Source organism: Protopterus annectens, chromosome 7.part0 (genome assembly GCF_019279795.1).
Source record: "Protopterus annectens isolate FY-2018-M chromosome 7.part0, PAN1.0, whole genome shotgun sequence".
Lineage (NCBI taxonomy): Eukaryota > Metazoa > Chordata > Ceratodontiformes > Protopteridae > Protopterus > Protopterus annectens.
This window is the reverse complement of record NC_056739.1, coordinates 1,757,436,287-1,757,460,383: the sequence shown is the minus strand read 5'-3', so window position 1 is coordinate 1,757,460,383 and position 24,097 is coordinate 1,757,436,287. Positions and strand designations below refer to the sequence as shown.

At 38.8% G+C, this 24,097-nt stretch overlaps 1 protein-coding gene across 3 annotated transcripts in view; it reads left to right on the top strand.

Moving 5' to 3' along the window:
• LOC122807226 (aminopeptidase Ey-like) overlaps positions 1–24,097 on the top strand; it is a 1,536,433-nt gene that overhangs the window by 56,111 nt on the left and 1,456,225 nt on the right. For all 3 annotated transcript variants that reach the window (XM_044078305.1, XM_044078303.1, XM_044078304.1), the window contains exon 2: positions 16,959–17,724. In XM_044078305.1, coding sequence (XP_043934240.1) covers positions 17,081–17,724 — 644 coding nt within the window. In that variant the 5' untranslated portion in view covers positions 16,959–17,080. The remainder of the gene's footprint in view (positions 1–16,958; positions 17,725–24,097) is intronic.

Below are 24,097 nucleotides of genomic sequence, written 5' to 3'. Positions count from 1 at the left end.
GACTGGAGTTCCGCTGTGGCGACCCCTAACCGGGAAAAGCCGAAAGACACAACAACATCTTTGCAGCCAATGCATCTCTGAATCACTGGTTTCTGCAATTATTTTAAAGGGTCCTTTTTGCCATTGCCTTTCAACTGGCTTGTTTGTGAATCCTGTTCATGGCTGTGAATCAATTGAGATTATATGGTTATTTTTATAATAAAAGGCAATTAATCTCTGTGGTATCCCCTAAGTCTCAAACAATGCACTATACAAGTATAATAGCTTCAAAACAAAGCAGTGCAAGAAACTTCTCTGTGTGAAAAATTTTCAATTCCTGTACATCTAGTTAATCACTATATATTAAAAAGCAGAAAAATTATACAATGATTGTAGAAGTAGCAAACTTAAAAATGCCATCAATCAAAAATAAAAACTTATTTTGAAATATTATTAATATTATACAAGAATTATTAACTGTAATAGGTATTCAGAAGTAATCCAAGCAGGGTAGACAGTCTGTTTCCAGGGGAAAATCCTTTATTAAGCACACTGACAAGCAACCCAAACAAAACAAAAAATAAACATAATGATAGTTTCATCCCAAACTTTCTGACTATACACCTGTTATCAGGTACAGAAGTGGTTTAATTTGTTGTAAAACAAAGTATATTGATATACATGTTAACAAATCCTCCCCTATTCTTATCAGTGTGATATCCAATATGGCACTGCCTTACTTATTAAATGTCCTAATAATTTAAACCTTATACACTTTAAGTAAAATTAAATTAATAATGTTGTGGTACTTTTTATTAAACAGATTATTATTAAGTCTGTGAATTTATCAAAAACATTATAATATATGGATATACATATTACATTGCATCACCTTCCACATAGCTCTTCATCCCTTGTTCACTTAACCTCCTATAATGTTATTCCTCCTTCTCAACTTTTGGATGCCCTTTGCTAAGTTTGGAAAGATCATAGGATCATAGGACGTTACTATGCTAATGGCCCTATGGCCTTTTCAAGCCTAGCCAAGTTATTCCCTTATTTCCATGATCAGCACCAATTGCTCCTGTCCAAGAGGGACACAGGTGAAACCTCTGGGGTGAACTTACAGTTACCCATCCAATTGTCCAGATTGCGTTAGAAGAGGTAGTCTGTTTGACATGAACTGGGAATCCATTCCAAAGGTGTGGTGACCTCTGGGAGACAAATCTGTCCCACCAGCAGGTTTTATTAATGTCACATACCAGGTTAATGTCTTTTAAGTGAGTAAACTGTGCACCATTTGACTTGTAGATATGCAGCATTCCCAATAACGCAGGGTCAGAGATTACCTTATATGCAAGGCATAGATTGCCTGTGAGTAGTCTGTATTAAACAGAATAAAGTAACAGCAATTTCAGATGATCCATATAGGGCAGATACTGAAGTCCTTGAATTTTCCTTGTTCTACTTATCCCCATTCCCTTACATTTTATTTTAAAGATATAATTGTTTTAACATCTCTGGGTGGCCACGGTGGTGCAGCGATTAGCGTTGCCACCTCACAGCAAGAGGTTCTCTGGTTCGATTCTCGGCTGGGATGCCTTCTGTGAGGAGTCTGCATGTCCTCCCTGTGGTCGCATGGGTTTCCTCCGGGTGCTCCGGTTTCCACCCAAAGACATGCAGTAGCTGAATTAGACACTCTAAAATTAGCCTTAGGTGTGTGTGTGTGTGTGTGTGTGTGTGTGTGTGTGTGTGTGTGTGTGTGTGTGTGTGTGTGTGTGTGTGTGTGTGTGTGTGTGTGTGTGTGTGTGTGTGTGTGCCTTCTGTAGAAGGTTGGGCGCCGGGCCGGCAACTTGACACCATAAAACTCCACTGCCAATGATGAGCAGACAGATGATCTGCTGTGGTGACCCCTAACCGGGAAAAGCCGAAAGAAGAAGAATTGTTTTAACATCTCTGAGAATCCAACTTGGATCCATGTTGTCTAGGATATATCGCTTCTAATGTTAATCATATTTTTCTTTTTATTTTATCATTTGAAAACTAAGTAAGTATACTGGTCCATGTCTTGGGCAAAAAGAATAGGCTAGATACAATGGTTTACCTTCATATTGTTGGAAATGGCAATATCAATCGCACATTTGGGCGAACCAAATCCGTGAATTTTAAGCTACAAAATTCTCAGTAGTTCGAAAATCAGCAAATTGAACAGCAGATTTGCTGATTTTCAAACTAAAATGTCGAAGACACATCGTAATGCAGGGGGGCAAGCCCCTGCACCCCCACCCCTCTGTAATAATTGTTACATTTAATATACTAACTCCGAGATCACACTACAGTGGGGAAAGGGATAATTTCCTGATCCCCGCTACAGTACAATCCACACCCAAAATGTCAAATCTGCAATGAGCAAATGCCAATTTGCCCATTGCAGAATTGGACATTTTTTTTGAGGTTTTGCCAATTTGGAAACCTCCTTTCGCACAAAGTGGAGTCGCCAAGTGCATAACGCACTTATGAAGGTAAACCAGATACAATATACATGAGTAAACAATTTAAATCGAAAAAAAGATGCCTGCATGATGACACTTTAAAGCAGCAGCAAGAAGGGCCCACAGAGCAGGACTGAGCTCTGCATGCCTGGCATCTTACTTACTACTGAAGCACCTTGTTATACGTAATATATTTCTCCAGTTACTTAGTGTCCCATAATCTGTATGCAGCATGACTCCAACATCACTCATTTAATACAGGAATTCACACTCTTTTACAGTTTTGTTTTCATATGAAATTGACAAAATTGCAGGGAAAGCTATTGTGCTGTCCTGCTTCTGTCTAACACTCGCCCAGCTCTGCAGGTTAACATCCTAGCTTCATATCTATATCAGTTGTCAGATCATCTATCCCAACATGCATGCTCCTATTTGGTTTACACTAATGGCTTCTGCTTCCTTTAACAAATACTGATTCTATCCATTGCATGGGGCCTGGCTAAGCACAGATGACTCCACTTCTTCCCAACATAAGCTTATCAGCACATGCAATGGAAATTCACTGTAAAAGTAAACCAGCTCTTCTATAGGTTTTAGGTTTATAGCTAAGTACTAAGCAGTAAATCTGCAGACCATTGCAAGCCTCGCCAAAATACCCTATTCAAACATTCCCTCCAGCATCGAGGAGGGCAATATAAGAAAGACCATGGGATAATTCATCCAACTATCTTGGTTTACCTTGAAGGTGGCAGGGGAAGTTGCCATGCAGTAAAAGTTTGTTCCAGGAGAGAGGGATATACTGGGATAATGACCTCCTTTTTTCTAAGGGCTTTTCATCCAGAAAAAAGGAGGTCATTGTTGCACTGTGCTCAACCCTCATTAGACCCATTATAGAATACAATGCCTCATTTGGTATGTACCTCTCAAGACATCTGCAACAACTGGAAAGTCCACTGAAATACCTCACTAAAGAATCACAGGCCTAAATCAGATGCCCTACGCTGACCACCTGAAAAAACTGCAGCTATACTCTGTTGCCTATGGTCTACTCAGAGGCGATCTCTGCTTAACATACAAGGCCATGTCAAATCCAGAGTTGTTGGACATGCTACACTTAAAGAAATCCCAATGCCTCAGAGCCACATGCTCCAGAGATCTAAACTTTGCCATCACAATGAGCAAAACATGCTGGAGGGATAGGTTCCTGACCCAGAGACTCCCCAGACTCTGGAATAGATTGCCCATACATGTCAAGCAGAGTGCCTCTTTGGCCCTCTTCAAAAGGAACCTTGATGATTGGATGGGAGAAGGGAAATTCACCCCGGGGATCACATCAGTTGCCCTGCTAGACAGGGGTTCAGGGAAGTAAATAGTGTGGGAAGAAATAGCCAGGGAATTGTTATGGCTAGGCTTGTATAGGCCCTAGGGCTGATAGCCTAGTACCAACCTATGAACCAACCCATGAACCTATATCAATCTATCACACCAATGTCTTATTTAGGTGTTGAAGGTTTAGCTCCTTTAACTGGGCATTTGAGATGTTCTATAAAGAAAAAAGAGGTCAAAGATGGTGGGATCTTTCATGGTTTAAAATGCTAGACAAAGATCTCCATTGAGCAGTCTATAAGAGACTTAGTACAGAGAGAAAGATGCCAGTCTGCCCTGATAACCAAGATTTTTGAGAGTGCTTAGCTATGAATCTCTGAGGTCTCTCATGTTGAGTAATATGTTTAGATAAATATATGTGAAAAGGTTTATTATATTTGATAATGGTCTGAAAGGATACAATTAAAGAGGAATTAAGAATTCTTTGGATCTAGTGAAGGTGCCTTTGGTATTTAGATGAGTCAGATAGAAACCTTTCTTTATTTCAAAACAGGTTTATTGTTTTAACATACAAGAGAAATATCATAACAATTTTATACAAGTAATTAAAAATAGATATCATTAAAACATTCAACAAAACAACTAAAGTATTTACAAAGACATCCACTACAATCAGATCAATTAATTAAACTAAAATACCATGCTATTGAAATTAGGATTTTTTTAACAAATTTTGTAAATTATCCCATACAATATAATAAGATGTTTTTCTAGTTGTTCTTGACCTAATTGTGTTTATTTCCATATAGATAGAAACCTTTCTAAACTACTTCAGAGATATGGTCAAACAATAAGGAATTATCAACAAGAGTGCCTAGATCTCTTTTAGCACTGTCTAATCGGAGGGGGTGCCTCACCTATATGGTATGTGACAATATTTTGTTTGCCAAAATGAACTCTGCTACATTTTCCATGTGTAATATAAGAACATTGCCTTGCACTAATTATTAACATGATCTAAATCATGTTAGAACAATTACAAATCTATAGAAAATTGAATAGCAACATCCACTTTAGAGACAACTGAAAAGTTAAATAAGCAGAGATCAGGTGTGTTGGCCTGGAGATCTGATAAGTAGATATGAGATAAGACAAGGCCCAACACTGAGCCCTTTGGTACATCACTGGTAACTTTTTTGCTTTCAGAAGTGAATCTAAGCATAGGTTATGTCAAACAAACAGTTAGTTACCTAACTAACAACATAAGGATTTACAGCAACTCCAGCCAGTCCCTTTTCCCTTTTATTTCAAACAATCTCAGCGATCACATTGTGCCATTTCTTCCTGATACACTAAAAGCTGCAAAGCCCTATCTCAGTATGACAAGTATCATTGGCCCAACAGCTTTACTTTCCTCTTCAGCTCTATTTCTTCCCCTTTTGGAGTCCTAAGGCATCATTTCAATGTTCTTATTTTCTGGGTTCATATAATAAGGTCCCATCTTTTCACTCTTTATTTGCATCATCCTGTTACTCTTTATCCAGAATCGCTCATCTCACGTGGGAGGAGGGCTCATACCCCTAGATTTCTTTGGACCATCCTTTTGATTTTTTTAACTTTTTCCAACAGCAGCCCTCCTTGATCTTGTGTTTATCAAAGCATCTTTATTTTAACAATGTCATCTTCATTAAAACATCTCAGTCAGCTATTCTCCATACTTATCAGACCCACACCACAGACAGCTTGCACCCATCTCCTCTACTTCTCCTCTTCACCTATGTTCTAAGATTGGTGCTCCAGCCTTCATTGCCTTACTGATGCTGGTCTTGTTAGCAGGTGGGTACATCGTCAAATTCACTGTTTATTACCACTAAGGGCCTTGCTTCTGCATATATATATATATATATAAAAAGATATATATATATATAAAAGATATATATATATATATATATATATATATATATATATATATATATATATATATATGTATATGTACACCTATTGCATATACCCTTGCCCTTAGGGCCTAGGTCATGTCTGACAGTTTTCTGACATGGAGCAGTTTATTTACTTGGTCAGTGAGTAAATACATTAAAAAATAATGTACTTTTCCAAAAAACATCATAGCTAAAGGCTGTCTGCCATCATCTACTAGTAGTTTGTTTTATTGTTTTTATTTTTTTCCTTGAACAAGCTCATGAGATGCGCTAAGCATCTGAGAGTTATACTGAATCTGTTGCATAGCATGCCATCTGCTGTTAAAAGAACAAAAATAAGTATCATTTTGTACTTCTATTGATTATTTTACTGCATTTCATAAGGATCCTGTAATAATTGTTACATTTCTCACACTTTAGTAGAGTTTCAAAGATGAACTGTTTCTACTTCTGCTGTAGTTGTTAATTACATTGTGTCTGCTAGTTTTACAGGACTGTAGTATCTAGTTTCATAGATTCATAGGTAGGTACTAGACTATCGGCCCAAGGGCCTACGTAAGCCTAGCCAACAAGGTTCCCTGGCTTACGCCACCCAAGAAAGTTATTTTCCTGTGCCACTGTCGAGCAGAGACACAGAAGTGATCCCTGGGGTATATTTGTGTATTTCCTATTTCCCATCCACTCATCAAGATTTTTCTTGAAGTGTGCTAATGAAGAACTTTGCTTGACATAGATGGGTAGCCTGTTCCAGAGTACACTAGACTGTGTAGTTTCCCTGCACTTGAGCTCTAAAACCACCATTTTTACAATAAGAGGGTTTTCTGACTGCACTCTTCTGGCAGAAGTGTGCTTTAGCAAACCAATCTGAGTTTGGGGGCTGCTGGCTGAAAACTTATTATGTGTTTTCCCAGTTTGTCTGTAGGCCTTGCTGTTGTAAAATTTGTTTTTCTGACTTTATATAAGCACAGTGTTTGTGCTAGGGTACTTTCTACACAGTGGCAGTAAACAGTGCCCTGTATGGACACAAATGCTATCAAGTTAAAATTTCTCCTAGAATAAATATCTCTGCAACTTTCCCCAGTCCCCCAGCTGCTCTAGGAGCATCTGAGTTGTGTGCAGAGTCACATTGCCTTGTTGGATAGCTGCAGTTCGCACTGAGTGTAGTACCCATTCTTCATCCGTGTGCTATCATCCTAGTCCAATTAAATCTCCCCAATTTTCTCCCTAGTTACACCCATAGTAAAAACCTGAAATCATGATTAGGCATGTTCCTATTGTTTATGTGGCCAGCCTAGCCTGGTGGGCATGAGCATCTGGAGGCAATGTAGCAATTGTCTCATGTATACTAACAGCCATCTAAACCTGAAACAAACAAACACAGTATGTGAGAGATGTAGTTACTTTATGAAAACTAAAACATGACTCTCATATATTGACAAAACAAATGGCAAAGAGGTTATCAGCACATGCACATCATTTACCTCTCTAAATATAGTCTCAGCACATAAAACCACATATGCTGAGGTACTCACACATAACTTCTCAAAATTTCAGAGGCCTCATGTACACTGCCCTCAGAAACCACATGTAAATAAAACTATACACCAACTGCTACACATAAAAATACACATCACAATGTCTCCACAAGCAAGTCCCTAAGACCAACCACCACACATTCAAACATCTTGGTTATAGGAGACTCCATCATGAGACACACATCTCATCAGGTGAGATAGAGAGAGTTACAGTGAGTTGCTTGTCAGGGGACATGACTCACCAGATCATGCAGACACAGAGGTCATTCACCCATAAGTACCAGTATGACTCAGTCATAGTCCATGTGGGTGTCAGTGACCTGAGATGTACCTCCCTGGACTATATGAAGAGAAACATAATGGATCTCTCTAAATACGTGTCACTGGCTAGTATGAGCCTCGCACTGAGTAGCATTCTACCCTCACCAAGAATGTTACTACAATACAAACAGAAAAATTATTGAGTTCAATAATTATTTTAGCTACGGGTATTGTTCCAAGGGGGGCTATTATTTGTCAGCCTGGGACAACATGATCAACAGATCATGCTGCTTTACCAGAGATGGTCTGCAGCTGTCACTGCTAGGCTTTCAAATATCAGCCAAGGCATTAGCCATCCCCATAGTGTTTTTTTTGGGCAGCTCCAAACCAAAAGACCTACCAACATAACAAACTCTTATAATGCCAAACTGAAGGTACTACTGCTGTATGCTAGGAGTCTTAACAAGAAGTTGCACTCCCTGGAAGCCCTACTTGTCTTGGAGAATGCTAATGTTTACACAGTTACAGAGACGTGGTTCAAGCTTTAGAAAACACCCCAGCAGTGCGAGGCTACAATACCTATCACACATTCAGATCACCCTCTGAAATGGAAAAAAAATGAAAGGAAAATGTGTTTTCATTTACATAAATAAATAATCAAACCTCTAGATTGGTCAAGCAGGATGATTCACTTGAGTTAGTCCATGTCCAGCTGACCATAAGCAAAATTTCCCACCATATCATTGCTGGCTATGGGTCTCCAACCATGAAAACCACTTTGCATACCTGAAGTTACTAGAATCACTTATTATTCAGCCCAACATTCTACTCATGAGTGGTTTTAACTACCACTCTGTAAACTGAGAAACATATATGACCAATAAAATGCAGGTTCAGAGATTCCTGGACCATGTCAGTGCAAATGCTCTGGAACAGCTGGTCTGCACTCCCACTAGGGGCTCAAATTTCTTTGACAAAGTACTCACAAATATGGGACAGCATTTTACCCTCTCCAATGTAATATCCTCATTGGTTAGATCAGATCATAAATCAGTCTCTATGAAATATATATAAAGGTAGTACCCCCCATCAAACGCTAAAACCCTAAAGAATTTTTCCAAGGCAAGTTGCCTTCTATTAAGTGATAGCATAGGTAATTTTAAAGATCCCCCAACCCCAAAAACATAGAGGCCTATGTAGAGGTATACATGAATGTTCTGTACAACCACTTAAACAACTGCATAGAAATCACAGTACCTGACAAAACTAAATCCAGGTATAGCTGGAAAAACTAAATACAGATCAGGCTGGGAAAAAAAGCCACCCTGTTGGACCCCTGGCATGAACTGAATATACAAGAGAAGGTAGAAATTCCTGTCTAGTAACTCCCCATAAAATATACCCTACTATTCCCTTGCCTGTTATCAGAAAGGAACAGGTCATCACTACACTATCTATATCTAGAAACACGCCATCAATGGGCCCTGATGGAATCCCAGGGTACCTATGAAATAGCTTGAAACATGATCTAGCAGACCCACTCAGATCTCTGTTTAACCACAGTCTCCAGACAGGTTTTGTCCCAGTAGAGTGGAAGACAGCAAGAATCATCCTTCAGGACAAGGGGGACCAGCAACTGACCCAGGAAATTACCAAGACATAAGTCTGGCTAGCCTCATATGCAAGGCTATGGAAAGGATAGTCATGGGCCTTGACTAACAGTAACATAGGAAATCTCCAGAATCTAGACCCAACTCAGCTTGGCTTTATCAAGTGTAGGTCCTACCTGCTCAATCAGGTGAGCTTCTTTGAGAAGGTCGACAAGGCCATGGATGAGGGTAAGACAATGCATGCCACCTAACTTTATCTGGCCAAGGCATCTGCCATAATATACCACTTGGGTTTTATAGATAAATTCACAAAACTGGGCATAAACTTTTTTGTCACCTGATGGATAGCCTAATGGTTCACTTATAGGACACATGTTGTTATTGTGGGGGAATCCATATCCAGCAAGAGGCAGTCACCAGTTGGGTACAACAGGGCTCAGTGCTAGGCCCCCTCCAGTTTGGGATATACTTTTCAGATGTCAAGGTAAATGTAGATGACCTTTGGCTGACCAAGTTTGCTGATGACTGTAAGTTGGGGGAAATCATTGACTTCCCAAATGATGTTGATATCCTACAGAAAGGTCTGCTGCTGACTAATGATTGTTGTCAGTGCCATGGCCTTAACCTACATGTGAAGACATGCATAATAATAATCTTTGGAAAATCAAAGACTTCTGCAAATAACAATATTGGTAGCAACCCCCTAAGAGTGGAACCAGTGGTGAGAGATCTGGGTACTCGTATAGATAGTCTGAATTTTGACCACCATGTGTTCACAGTGGTGAGGAAATCCTTCTATGTGGCTCAGTGTATAAGTAAGACATGACATCCAGATCTAAGGTTGTCAAAGTACCAGTGTTCTCAGTCCTCATCAGACCAATAATCAAGTACAATGCACCCTTTGGCATGTACTTCTCCAGGCGCCTACAACAGGTGGAGTGTCCTCAGAGGTTTCTCACTTGAAAAATACAGGGTATAACTAATGTGTCATATGTGGATTGATTTAAATCCTTATCACTATATTCAGTTTCCTACAGATTACTAAGGGGGTGACCTGTGCCTGACCTACAAGGCAGTCTCTCACTCAGCCCTGATGGAAATGTTGCATATTCACAAAACTGACTGCTCAAGGGTTACCTGCTCCAAAGATCCAAACCTAATCTCTGACATGAATAAATCATGCTGGAGAAACAGATATGTGCCTCAGAGATTGCTCTTACTCTGGAATACGTTTCCTATTTACATTAAGCAGAACCTTCCCTTCACCAACTTCAAGCACAATCTGGTCCAATAGAAGGGAAATCACAAATTCACTCTTGGGGTAGTGCCCATGTTCCTTATGGACAGACACAGTCTGTAAAAATTGTCAAAACTCCACTTTCTGCTTCTTATCTTTCCCTTAGGGATAGAAAATTGGGTAAAATCTTGGTAAAACTGCCTAAGCTTGTAAAGGTTCTTGAGCTGTTAGCCTAGTAATCTTTTCTGAACCTATGAGCCTATGCACATACACACGCACACACACACACACACATATATATATATATATATATATATATATATATGTGTGTGTGTGTGTGTGTGTGCGTGTGAGACCCAGTATCATGAGTGTTTTTTTTTTTGTCATTAAAAATTATTTAGAGAAAATGGTACATGAGCCATTTAAGAAGGCAGAATGGTCAGTGTGGAATTGGGAAGAAAAAAAATGCTACAGAGATACTAGCATGAGTGATCATTTACTACTATGTTTTACTGTCTGCCACCAAGAGTATTCATGAGAACTTAAGTTTCGTTGCACTACTCTCTCTGTATCTGAAATAATGGTCTTACAGCTTTACCATCGGTGTATAGTGCCAGATATAGGAACAGTATAGGCAACAATATGAAAAAATATATTTTGTATCTTAAATATTCAGTAACACAGTGCTTTCAATATCACTGGATAATAACTTGTTTGTGTATAGGTAACCAGATGCACAGATTCCTTACTAAAGATGAATCTGTTCTTTTGTCAGGCTACAATGTGGGATAAGGAAGGCAATACATACATTGCTGTAAAATGTTTCCAGAAAACAAAAACAATTAAGTGTTTTATTCTTGTAATACACTGTCCATTTTCTCTCTTTTGTATTTAACAATCTTTGATTTGTCTTCCTTTATCAGAATGACACTCACAAGGTAAATCAGATGCAAAGACTTCTTGCTATTTAATCACAGGTTACTTCTTTGGTGGTGTAGATGGATAAAGCTCTAACTATAGCCCAGACAGCCTGGGTTTGTTTAGCAGCTTGGGTGACTGACAGAGTGGTAGGGGGTGATGGATGGGGTGGGGTCCCATTCTGGGGAGGACAGTCCTGTGTATTCCCCACACAACAATCCCTGATGGATCTAGGGATATAAGAAGGTGATACTTCCAAGGAGGCAATTGGGTGGGAGCATTAACTGAGTTGCTCCAGAGGTATAGAAATATGTAAGCATGTCCTCATTGCATGCTTCTCCATAAGGATGAAACCAAAGGGAATGCAGGGTGGGGAAAGATGGGGTAGGTCAAACTAAAGAACTTCCTGGTGGATGGTATGATGACCAGACCCTCCAAGATGCCCTTAAGATCAGCATTGGCCCTAGCCATTTAGCAGAAGTCGAGTGGGATAAGGCTGTGGCAGGTTCACCCACTGATGGACCTGAGGCACTAGGGCAGGAAGCTGTAGGATGATGTAAGGGTACAAACAAAGACTTGCATTTTAATCAAAAGTTAGAGCTTGGTCACTTATGAACAGTTACAGCAAACACTTCACCAGTCCCCTTCCCTCTGCATATGTGGTCCTTCAGTACTTTTTCTTTGAGCTAGACAAAAGTCACAATTGATATTTTCTGTTAAATGCTATAAAAGAACATCCTTTTATTGTTTATTTATGTTTTGTGATTTAAAAATTGCTCAAGAGTTAAAAAGAAGAATAGGATTTATAAAGCTATATGTTTATGCAAGTGGTTATTGTAAAATTGTTTTCAATTGTTCCTGTAATTTTGCTTAGTCAAGTATCTTTTGTAACATATGTCTCCCAACACTCTTTCCATGACTCATTGTTACATGTAGATATCACAAACTCAGATTGTTTATTGTGTTCTCTGGCAAAGCGTTGTGTGTGGTGAATTTTGTGTGTATGTGTGTGTGTGTGTGTGTGTGTGTGTGTGTGTGTGTGTGTGTGTGTGTGTGTGTGTGTGTGTGTGTGTGTTTTGATACTGTATGTCTGTGTATTTTGTAATACCTGAGCTATTATAAAAGTATAAACTAATTGCACATACTAAGTACTTATAAGTAAACCTGCAATTTTAGATACAGATGCAAGAAAATTTTACTTGTACAGTAACACTGTGATTACAGCTATACCAGAACGATACCATATAGTCATTGCAGTAATGTTCCCTTCTTCAATTGTTGAAATACTGTATTAGTCTACTGTGCTGCAAATCGAAATACAAATTAAACTGAGTCAAAATACCAGCCTGCATTTTTGGAACCTGGAGACAATGTGAAATGCCATGGTTTGATTATCTGTTTTGTTCCTTGAATGTGGATATCAAATCCTTTAAACAATGTGATGTGTATTTCTGTTATTAGGCTGCATTCAGTCTAAACATCTAAGGTTCAGTCTAGACTAGTCCTGCCTGTGTTATATCCAAAGCAGAACCATTTATTGTATAGACGTAATAACTCTGCAGGAGACTCTCTCTTTTCTAACTTTGTTGGGAAAATATGGAACCACTTACCTACTGACCTTACAGCTATTATATCTCTCCCTCTATTCAAATCTAACCTTAAACATTTCCTCTCCAACCACTGGTTATGTTCTTGTAATAACCCTGACTAATCTCTCCTCTCTTGCTTTTCCTAAGTACTACCCTGTTTTCCTTCAAAATTTCAATTTAAAACCTATTTCTTAGAACTGCTTTACTCACTGTCCTTTTTACTCTTTAGCTTCACAACCTAACCCACCTACCTATCCTTACAAGTCTTGTCTTATCCTGAAGATGTCTCTACTATCCTTAATTTCCCTACCTCTTCTCTAGTATTTTCCTTCTTATCATTTGAATATAATTAAGTCCCATTATGCTATGTACCAATCTTATTTTTCTTAATGTATTGTGATACATTATTGTACTGTTGATCTAACTAACTTGTGATATTAAATGTTTTGTGTACTTGGAGCTTTTCTCCTCGGGCCTCCACTGAAAAAGGACATGTATCCAGTTGGACTAGCCCGGTCAACAAATGTAAAATAAATAAATAAATAAATATTTTAAGTTAGTAAATTATAATTACATCCTTCATTGTCTCCTTCCTTTTCTAAAAGCCACAGCTGTCCCTAGCTCTATTACTCATTATCCTCCCAGAACTTTAGCGTAATATAATATACTTGTTTGCTATCCTATAATGTCAGAAGACTATCTATCATGTTGTTTAAATTTCCCTGATATTATGCCAGGTGATTTTATAGATGCTATACTTTGTTTTAAATTGACCTGTAGAATGTACATATGGTTGTTTACAGCCCTTTACTGGATCTCACTGTTACTAAATGACATGCCAGATATTGCCTTCCCTGGTAGCTAATGTAGAATAACTGTGTTATAACCTTTTAGTCTCCTCATTGTATAACCTTATTATCCAAAAGTATAACTCCACAGTACCTACTAAGTACATGGATGGATGGATAGATGGACAAATGGATGAACTGAAAGAGTAAGTGATAGATGGATTAATACAGAGAAAGAAATAGATAAGATACATTGATAAGATCAATAGATAGATAGATAGATAGATAGATAGATAGATAGATAGAACCCACAGGACCTTTAAACTACAAAGATTGTTCCATCGTCCTTTTAACACAGTAGGATTGATTTTAATGCATTTTAAGAGTTTTTGTCCAGTGGTGTTGGAAGAGAATGCACAAAACATGCTCTAAAAATTACTTGCCTGCACCGGTGGTATCACTAGTTCCTTAGTGGAATCTAACAGTACAGAGAAATGTTACCAAAAAAAAGAACATAATACTTAAAAATCTATTTTACCTATCTTAGGATGGTACTTAATAGCCCAGATTAATGTGAAATGGGGATTTTGAAAAGTTTTAAATTTGTAGGCACACAAGTGCAAGTCCAGGAATCGTGAGATGGAATGTGGGGAAAAAGTGAATTACATGCACTGATGTCTCGGCATATTCCAGTTTTATCTAAGGTATGCAGTTTTTTTAGTTAGTATATATAAGCTTCTGGAGTTGTGGGGGTACAGAAACCCCTCCCACACTGGAGGTGCAGGGGACTAGTCCCTAGGGAAAAAAAACTTTAATGGAAACAAGAATTGTTGTCTTTCACTGTTTTTCTTTTTCTCAACTCTGGGACTCACAGAGGGAGACACAATTTTTTTTAAAGAGGTGTATGTTTGTAGACATTATAAAACTATCCCTAACCACAGAGTATCATTAAAAATGAGTGTATCTAAAGTGTTGCTTATGGTGCCAGAACAGGGTGTCTCATGAAGCACCTTTTTCCAAGGTGATGGCAGTTACCTTCAAATAATGAATTGTTGTTAACTATGCATGAGATTTTGGTTCAAGGCAGTGTGTTCTAAGGTAATATATTTATTGTCCCCCACATCCTCACTTCACATGATACGCTTCTTTATTCTCCATCAATATTCTTTTAGATAAAAGAATTAAGTGTCTTTCAGAGTCATTTTTAGTATGTTTGCTCCTTTGGTTCTTGTGTTTTGGGCTTCACTTGTATGAGGAAAGCAGTAGTATGAAGCCACAACTCCAGAATATAATTAATTAATTCATCCTCTCATTCTCTGGCTACTTATTTAATACAAGTCAAGGTTGTGTGGCAAGGGACAGTGAACATCATGGCATTCACTGGCTAGAAGAGGAAGCAAATTCTAACCCACTTATGGAACACACACACACACACACACACACACACACACACACACACACACACACACACACACACACACACACACACACGTCAAACCACAAAATAATTTGTGTCCTACATATTGAAAGAAAACCTTGAAATTTAAAAAATAAAATGAGTCACAGTGTCGAATCTGCTGATCTAATTCGGCAGATTCAACATTGTTTAAAAACACATCATGTGAAGTCTGTATAGGAGCTCACGTAAAGTAAACTCCTATAATGAACATCCCATTTTTGCTCATCCCCTACACCCCCTGCTAACTATATATTCCAACTCCAAGATCGCACTATAGTGAGGAAAGGGATGAATTTCCCTAACCACACTGTACCGCGATCTCTAAAATTCTTTAAATTTATATTAGCGAATGCACACTGCATTCGCTAATATAAACCTTCAAACATTCAGATGTTCACCCATATGAAAAGTTGAACATCTGTACTTCAAAGTTTACATATGGGTACATCTCAGTTTGAAATTTTAATAGTAAACACACACACACACACACACACACACACACACACACACACACACACACACACACACACACACACACACACAGACATACACACATCATGCACACACACAAAATTTGGATGTTCCAATTCACCTACACCACACCTTTGTGAACTAAAAAGAATCCACAGCACCCACTGGAACCCATGGACTCAGAGAAAGTATGGAGATTCTGCACAAATGGTACCACATCCAGAAATGAAAGGAAGAAGCAAGTGTTGCAAGGCAGCATTTAATGACAATCTTTCTAGATAACAATTTCAGAGGAGCAGGAGCTTAAAAAGCTAGGGACACTTAAGAAATAAGAAATATGTCAGCAAAGGATTTACAAGTTTCAAAGCAGGACTGCATATGATAAAAAAACACAACTTTAACTTGTCAGCAATGCAGCTGTACCCAAAGGAACAATGACAAATGACTATCCTAACTCTATGATTTTGCATTGTCAGTTTATATATTTTTGTTCATATTAGAACATATTGTCATGAGATATTTTAATTCATAGATGAATACTAGGTTAATTTTCTTTATGGACCATTTTAAGCCTAGCCTGTTATCCTATGTGAGGATCAAATGCTGCACCTTGTGTTTGTAAGGTAAGCACCTCAATTATAATGCCAACCTCCCAACCCAACACAGTAGCAGCAATTCATCTGCATGCTGTGTGAGTAGAACCCACAGCTTTCTGGATCAAAAGCAAGCATGTTACCTATTGTGCAACTAGCTTCTTTAGCTGAGGTGTGTGTGTGCATATGGGGTAGTTTAAAGTTTGTGTACCCCTTAAACAAGTTTGAATATCTGAATCTATTATCATCAGCTGGTGTTTTAAACTACCATGTCTGAATACCTGTCATTTTGAAATGTGTTTAAAAGTTTCAGCAAGTCAGTGTAGTTGCAGTCTTTCAAACAGAAAATTCCCCTGGCTTACTGCACAAGAGCTTTCCACTGTGTTCTGATCCATCCCTTCCTCACTATATAAGTGACAAATTTACATTTAGATCCCTAGAGTAGAGAAATTCTGCTCTACTTCAAGCACAGAGTGAGACTACATGTGTTTATTAAGCACGAACAAACATTAAATACAACTGAAAAGACAAAGGATGAATTGTTGTGAGGGACAGACATCTTAAGATAAGTTTATATGACATATACTGATTTAGAACAAAACAGGCTCATTTTGTTGCCGACTTTAGTTAAAAAAATGAGGTGAAGGCATAGAATACATATATTTCTGCATCTGTTGTGTGAACAGGGATGTGCCCTCATGACTATAGCAATACATGATATTCCACTTACCCAAGCTAATTCTGTGTCTCATTTTTCCTTCAGTTAATGACTACTAACGTAGATATCAAAGGCAGAATATACAGTGGGACTTTGAGTTATAAAAGGAGTCCCTGAGGCTTGACTGCAGCATCATTCCATGAGCAATACAGACAGAACCACCAGTAATGGCAAGAGGCTACTACATCAGCCAAACTTTGGCTGCAGTGACATTATTGCTAGCTGTCATCTCAGTTGCTTTGAACATTGGGCTGGGCTTATTATATGTCAATGAAAAAGCCAAACACCAAGACAAGTTTATTCCAACACAGCTGCCCACATTCAATGCTACTTTCACTTCAAACAACTTCCCTATTGCAGAATCTGGAGCTGCAGAAAATGATACAGAGCCAATTCAGGACAACAAATGGGACAGAATCCGCCTGCCAGAGTCTCTGAAACCTTTAGATTATGATGTGATATTGCATCCTCACTTGGAGAATGCACAAAACATCTACATTTTTGACGGGAATAGCACCGTGACATTTGAGTGCCTGAGTGAGACAGATTATATCCTGATTCACAGTAGCAAACTGAATTACACAATGCAGAATGGATTCCATGCAGTGCTGAGCAGTCTGAATACCACAACTCCTGTACCTGTCATAAATAACAGTTTTCTGCAAGAAAAGAACCAATATCTTGTTCTGGAGCTCAATGGGCATCTTAAAAAAGGCACCATTTATACATTATTCACAGAGTTTACAGGAGAGCTGGCATATGATTTGTCTGGGTTCTACAGAAGTGAATACAAAGAAAATGGCACAGAAAGGTAAGGTTCAAATCCATTTGTTTGTCTATTGAATTCATATAGAAATTATTTCTGACAATTAGCTGAAAGATTAACAAATGCTTATATTTATCAGTTGTAGAATGCATTCATCTAGGGGCAGGGGCTGCCACTGTGGTGCACCAGTTAGTGTTGCTGCCTCACAGCAAGAGGTTCTCTGGTTCAACCCTCAGCTGGGGTGCCCTCTGTGCAGAGTCTGCATGTCCTCCCTGTGGTTGTGTGGGTTTCCTCCAGGTACTCCAGTTTCATCCCAACAACATGCTGTAGGTGGATTGGACACTCTAAATTGGCTCTAGGTGTGAGTGTGTGCATGTATGTGCCTTCTGTAAAAGGTCGGGTGCCAGGCTGGCAACTCAACACCATAAAACTCCACTGCCAGTCATAAGCAGACAGGTGATCTGCTGTGGTGACCCCTAACCAGGAAATGCCAGAAGAAGAATGCATTCATCTATTAGTTTTTATTTGTCATACAAAGTCAGTATTATACATTTTTTATTTTAAACTTAAACAGCTAAGTTGTGAACTTGACATGAACTTTTTCATTTAGAGTGCATTTCTTATATAAAAAGTAAAAACAGTACAGTACTGCAGTTCCTTTTCTAGGTGAATAAAGTACAAAGCATAAACAAGTACTTAAATAAATAATCAGGAGTTTGATTCAATGGACTTTTTTTAAACTGTTCTGACTTTAGATGCCTTTTTTCTAATTTTCCTGAAACCTAGTAATTAATTAGAACCTAGCTTTTTGTTTTTGTTTTTGTTTTTTGCTATTTTATGAGCAAGTCTATGGCATGGTATGTTCCTGTAAGGCATGAGAACTAAAAATTTCTTAAATAATGCAATATCTGGTTGCAGCTCAGAGTCCCTAAGACCTATGCACCTGTAAGTTTTTTATTAATGTTGGAAGTCCTGAAAATATTACTGTTCTGTAATGTAGGCACTGCTGGAAATAAATACATAAAACCAGTGCATGTTCTGCAGATTGATCACTGCTGCAGTAGCCCTAGCTATGTGAGTTATATCCTGTGAAAGATATAACAGTCACCAATCTCCATTGCTTCAAGGCACCTTCAACATGCCCAAACTGTCAAGCAGCTCAAGCCAAGCTGATTAAAATATGAGTGTGGGCACAAAGTCCTTTACTGCCGGCGAAGACTACACTCCTCTGAGATGTTTGAGGATCGATGGTCAGCTTGCACTTTCCTTGGCTGAGCAGATAAATTTCCTTTGGGGAAAACAAATTCCTTTATCCTCCTCAGGAAAGTTATTTTAAATCTGGGAGTGTTGTGTTTTAACACATTGTCTCGAGACTTAATGTACTTTTAAACAGAGCACTCATTTCTGTCAGTTTAAAAATAGTGTTAGCTAAGTGATAAACTATTTTCTGTGGAAAAATTGTGTTTATTGTAAGGTTCTAGTGCTGCCATAATGTTTGAAAGTGAATTCCACTGTTTTTTCTTGTTAAAAAGTAACTTTTATGGACTGGTAGTTTTACTGGCACTGATGTTTATTATCTGCAGGAAAGAGGTACCATTTTCAGCTTGACCATGAAAGAGATGGTCACTCCCATGGCTGTCCTTCTTCCAACCACAAAAAGAACAAGTTAAGCAAACAGCCTTTGCCACCACATCATGCTAGCAATGTGCCTCAGCCACTGGTGGGAGACTCTGCTGTTGCCATTTGTTGTACCTCAGACCACTCTTCTTTTACCCCAGATCCTTCTGGTGTAGCACCTAAAGCCATTAGGGACCATGGCTTAGCCATGTCCTCTGTGGCTGTAGGGTCCCCTCAGTGGGCAAGGGAGAACAACTCTTGTTGGTCTGACATACACTGTTGTGTCAGAATGCTGTGACCATCCTGGTAGAAGCAGCAGTTGTCCTTATTAACACTGTTAACCTTACTTTTCTTGTCAAAAAAAAAAAAACAGAAAACTAAGCATTAATCTACTCCTTCTCAAATTTCTTTGGATAGGAGTACTTTATTGGGACTGGCTCAGGGTTTGATTCAGGCTATTAATCCTTCTTGTACAGTAGTTTTCAATAAAGAAAAGAGGGCTGCCTCCTTTTCTGAAGATTCAAGATTCTGAATCTGAAGATGTGGGGACAAATTCAGAGTTTGTCCTCAGATTTCTGATTCAGACTCAAAGGAGAGTTCTCTTTCTTATTCTCCCTGTAGGGGTTTCTCTTTCTTGGAGACTGTTTCTAGAATGTCCCATTGTTTTCTGAGGGAGAACACTGAGGTTTCTCAGTTCCTGAAAAAGTACTACGAGTTGTTACAGAAGGATTTTTCAGAACCTACACCCATTCTTCCTGTTCTGTATGCTTTAGAGGATGTGCCTTACTGCCTGTGATTTTCGTGATAGTCAGCCAGCTGTCTCTAAAAAGGCAGATAGGATGCATAAGGTTCCTCAGTCTTTTACATTTGTATATACTATTCCCAAACTTGACCCATCAGCTATAGCCTTAGTTAACTTCTCTGCTGCTACGCACTTAATTAATTCCAGTCTGAATTATTGATAGGATGGGAAAAAAGTGTATTCTTTTGCAACTTTGAATTTCAAAATTTTAAATAGTCAGGCTCATATGTTAAAGATTATTCTGACATATTATGAAAGTTGGAATAATGTTTTATCTACAGTTTCTTTTTGTGAAGAAAAATGTGCTTTAAATAAAATTGTTTCTTCTATTATACAGGTCATTGCCCATTGTTTGCAGTATGTGTGTGACTTTGTTAATGCTTCTTCCATGGCTTTGGCTACTGGTGTGATTTTTAAGGAGGTTTGCTTGACTACATTCTCAGAACCTTCCAGGTTATGTTAAAAATGAGATTTTAAATTCTACCTTGGAGAGAGATTTAGCTTATGGTGCCTCTGCAGCAGAGGTGAATCAAATATTGTGATGAAAAGGGCAAGCTGATCAAGGGGATATCTAATATTTCTCAGGTCTCCTTTTCCAAATTGTCCAAGGGATTTTTTTTCTCCTCATGGAGTCTCAGCAACAAACATAATAAAAAGTGTCAACACATTTCAAGTAAACAGATGTTTAAGAAGAGGTATCAGAGGTTCCAAAAAGTAGTCTCAAACCTCCCAAAACCCAGGACACTCCAAGAAGTCTGAATGACTATTCAAGAGACCTTGTGCCCCCCTCCCTGGCCCTCGTTACCTTCCAGAAAGTCTGAATCTCCATTTTTCTCTCTGGAAAAAGATTGTTTATGACACATGGACTCTGGAAATCATTCGTCAGTTACAGGTGGCAGTGGAAGAAAATTCCTCCTTTCCAGGGGTCATTCCTCATCCTGCAGATCAGACTGGTTTTGTTTCCACTTGTCCTTCATTACATGCTGTCCCAAGGGGTGATAGAAACAGTTTATCCTATGCAGGTGGGAAAGGAGTTACATCCAAGGATGTTCTTAGTCCCAAAGAAATAAAACACTTGGAAACCAGTTCTGGATCTTTCTTTCCTAAATCTTTCTGTGATAGTGCCCAAATTCAAATGGCGTCACTTCACAATATGTTGCCTCTTCTTCTTCTTTCAAGTTCCCTGGTAACACTAAACCTAAGAGATGCTTATCCCACCATTCCTATTCATCCATATTTTAGGTGTTTCGTAAGGCTTTGTGTGTCTGGATCACATTATCAGTTCTTTGCCTTACCCTTTGGACTATCCACTGCACCAGGATTGTTCACAAAGTGTCTTGCTCTAGTTATAGCTCATTGCAGGTTACATGGTATCTGCATTTTTCTGTATTTAGATGACTTGGTTATCTTTGCAGAGTCTTTGTCAAAATGTCAGGAATCTCTATCTTGGCTGAGAGATCTGCTGCACAAACTGGGATTCCAAGAGAACATTTAATAGTCTCTCCTGACTCCCTCACACAGAATTGTGTTCCTGGGATATCAACTAACCACAACAAAAACAAAGAATTCCACTTGTAAGCTGTGGTTATATAAGGCTAAACACCAACAAAGAAAAAAAGCACAGCGATGTTCAACTTTTTATTAAAATAAACGATAATCCAGCAAAGCTTTCAGGTTTCCTCTTCCTCAGTGCCATAAAGTAAAAGTTTTACTTGCTGGATTATTGTTTATTTTAATAAAAAGCTGAGCATCGCTGTGCTTTCTTTCTTTCTCTGTTGATGTCAACTAGTCACCTCAGTTCAATGACCTTTTCTTCCACGGAAAAAAACATATATGTTTATTTAGATCTATTTCTAAGGTTTTCCTCTCAGGCTTCAGTCACTGTGAGGGAGTACCTCAGGATTTTGGGTCGCATGGCATCTATGATTTTCATCATACCCTTGGCAAGACTCCACATGTGAAAGATACAGTGGTATCTGAAATCTCTTTGATCCCAACATCAACACCCTTTATCTTTTCAGATCTCAGTACTAGGGTTTGTCAGAAGAGAAATCACTTGGTGGAGACAACAGATATCCTTAAATCAAGGTTTCACCTTCACCCTCCCTGCCCCAAAGCAGTCAGTCACCACAGATGCTTCAGACTTTGCTTGGGGAGCAGTTCTAGGAGAGATAAATTGAAAGGGATATAGGACACTGCGGACAGATGCAAGTGCATAAATATCAAGGAGATGCTTGTTCTGATCAAGGCATTTAATTCTCTGAACCATCTTTGTTCCAGAGGACTTCTTCAACTAGTTAGAATGCCACAGTGACATGATACATCAATAAGAAAGAGAAAACCAGGTCATACCCCCTTTGCAGACTAGCCATGTTAGCTTGGGGTATAGTTATACAGCAAAATCTCACTTTACAGGCATCCTGCATTCCACCAGAGCAACACTGTGTGGCAGGCCCAGGACAGACCCTCATGAAGGGAAACTATATCTGTGGGTCTTCCAAAATTTGTTCCATCTATGGGGAGTTCCTTGAGCAGACCTCTTAGCTCCTTTCTCAACAATTAACTAACAAAATTCTGCCAGGACTCCATGCAACAAGGCATGGAAGACAGAACACTTTTCTTTCATTTGGACAGGAATGTTCCTTTGTGCCTTTCCACCCTTACCACTAATATCCAGGGTACTTCTGAAGATCCAGAAGGAATCCCCCAAGATCATTGTGGTGACTCCATTCTGGCCCAGGCAACTGTGGTTCTCCCTTCTTTCTGAAATAGCCAGCAGCAATTACCACAAGCTTCCTCACAGAATGGATCTACTCACATAAGAACAGGGATGTTTGATACATCCCAACATTAGTCATCTTTAATTGATTGCTTGGATGTCAGGGTCTTAATTACTTTTAGGCACCTGTTTTCTGAGGCCATGCAGCAGGTAACAGTGGAAGCAAGAAAGCCTGATAACAGAAAGTCATATATTAGTAAATGGAAAAGTTTTTTTTTATTATTTATGTAGTGACAGTAGCATAATCAGCACTCATTCAGAGCTAGTTGTTCTCTCTTTTTACATTATTTGTGTGAGTTACTATCCTATGGCCTTTCTTATTCCTCTATCAAGGTTCATTTATCGGCCATTTCAGCATGTTTGCTCATGGATCCTCCTCTTTCAAGGTCGTCACATATCAAAATTCTCTTAAAAAGGATTTTGCATAAGGGGGCTTCAAGTAAACTGGTGGCCTCCCCTTGGGATCTTAATTTTGTGATAGAGAAACTAACACTTGCTCTGTTTGATCCAGCTAATCTGGTTGACTTGAGGTTCTTAACATGGATAACAGTTTTATTTGAGTGCTCCAACCACTGCAAGAAGACTATCTGAGTTTACGCTCTTATGGTGAGTCAACCCTACCTCATTTTCCACAAGGACAGCTATTCTTTGAAAACTAATCCTTCTTTTATGCCTAAAATGGTATCCAAGTTTACTTTAAGCCAAACTATCCATCTCCCTGTTTTCTTTCTTGGACCTAAAAATGAGGGAGAAAGGATACTCAACACCTAGGATGTCCACAGACAACTCAGATACTATCTTAACAGATCTAAATCTTTCAGATCATTGGATTAATTGTTCATTTCTTGTGAAGGTAAGAAGAAGGGGCAACTGGTATCAAAACAGATTATTTCCAAATGGTTGTCTAAGGCTTTTACTTTTGTTATACTCAACATGACAAATCTTTTCTAAGGAGGGTAAAGGTCCACTCTACAAGGACCTTGGCTTCTTCTATGGCTTTTTGGAAAGGGCTAGATTCTAGAAGTATTCTAGAAACTGCTTCTTGATCCTTTGTACATACTTTTACAAAGTACCATAAGCTGGATTCCTTCTGTAGGTCTAGATCACGCATGCTAGGACCATTATCTTGAGGCTCCTGGACGCATATTCTTCCACCTTCCAAATACAGTAAGCTATTGTTATCCACTGTGGTGACCCCTAACTGGGGTAAGCCGAAAGAA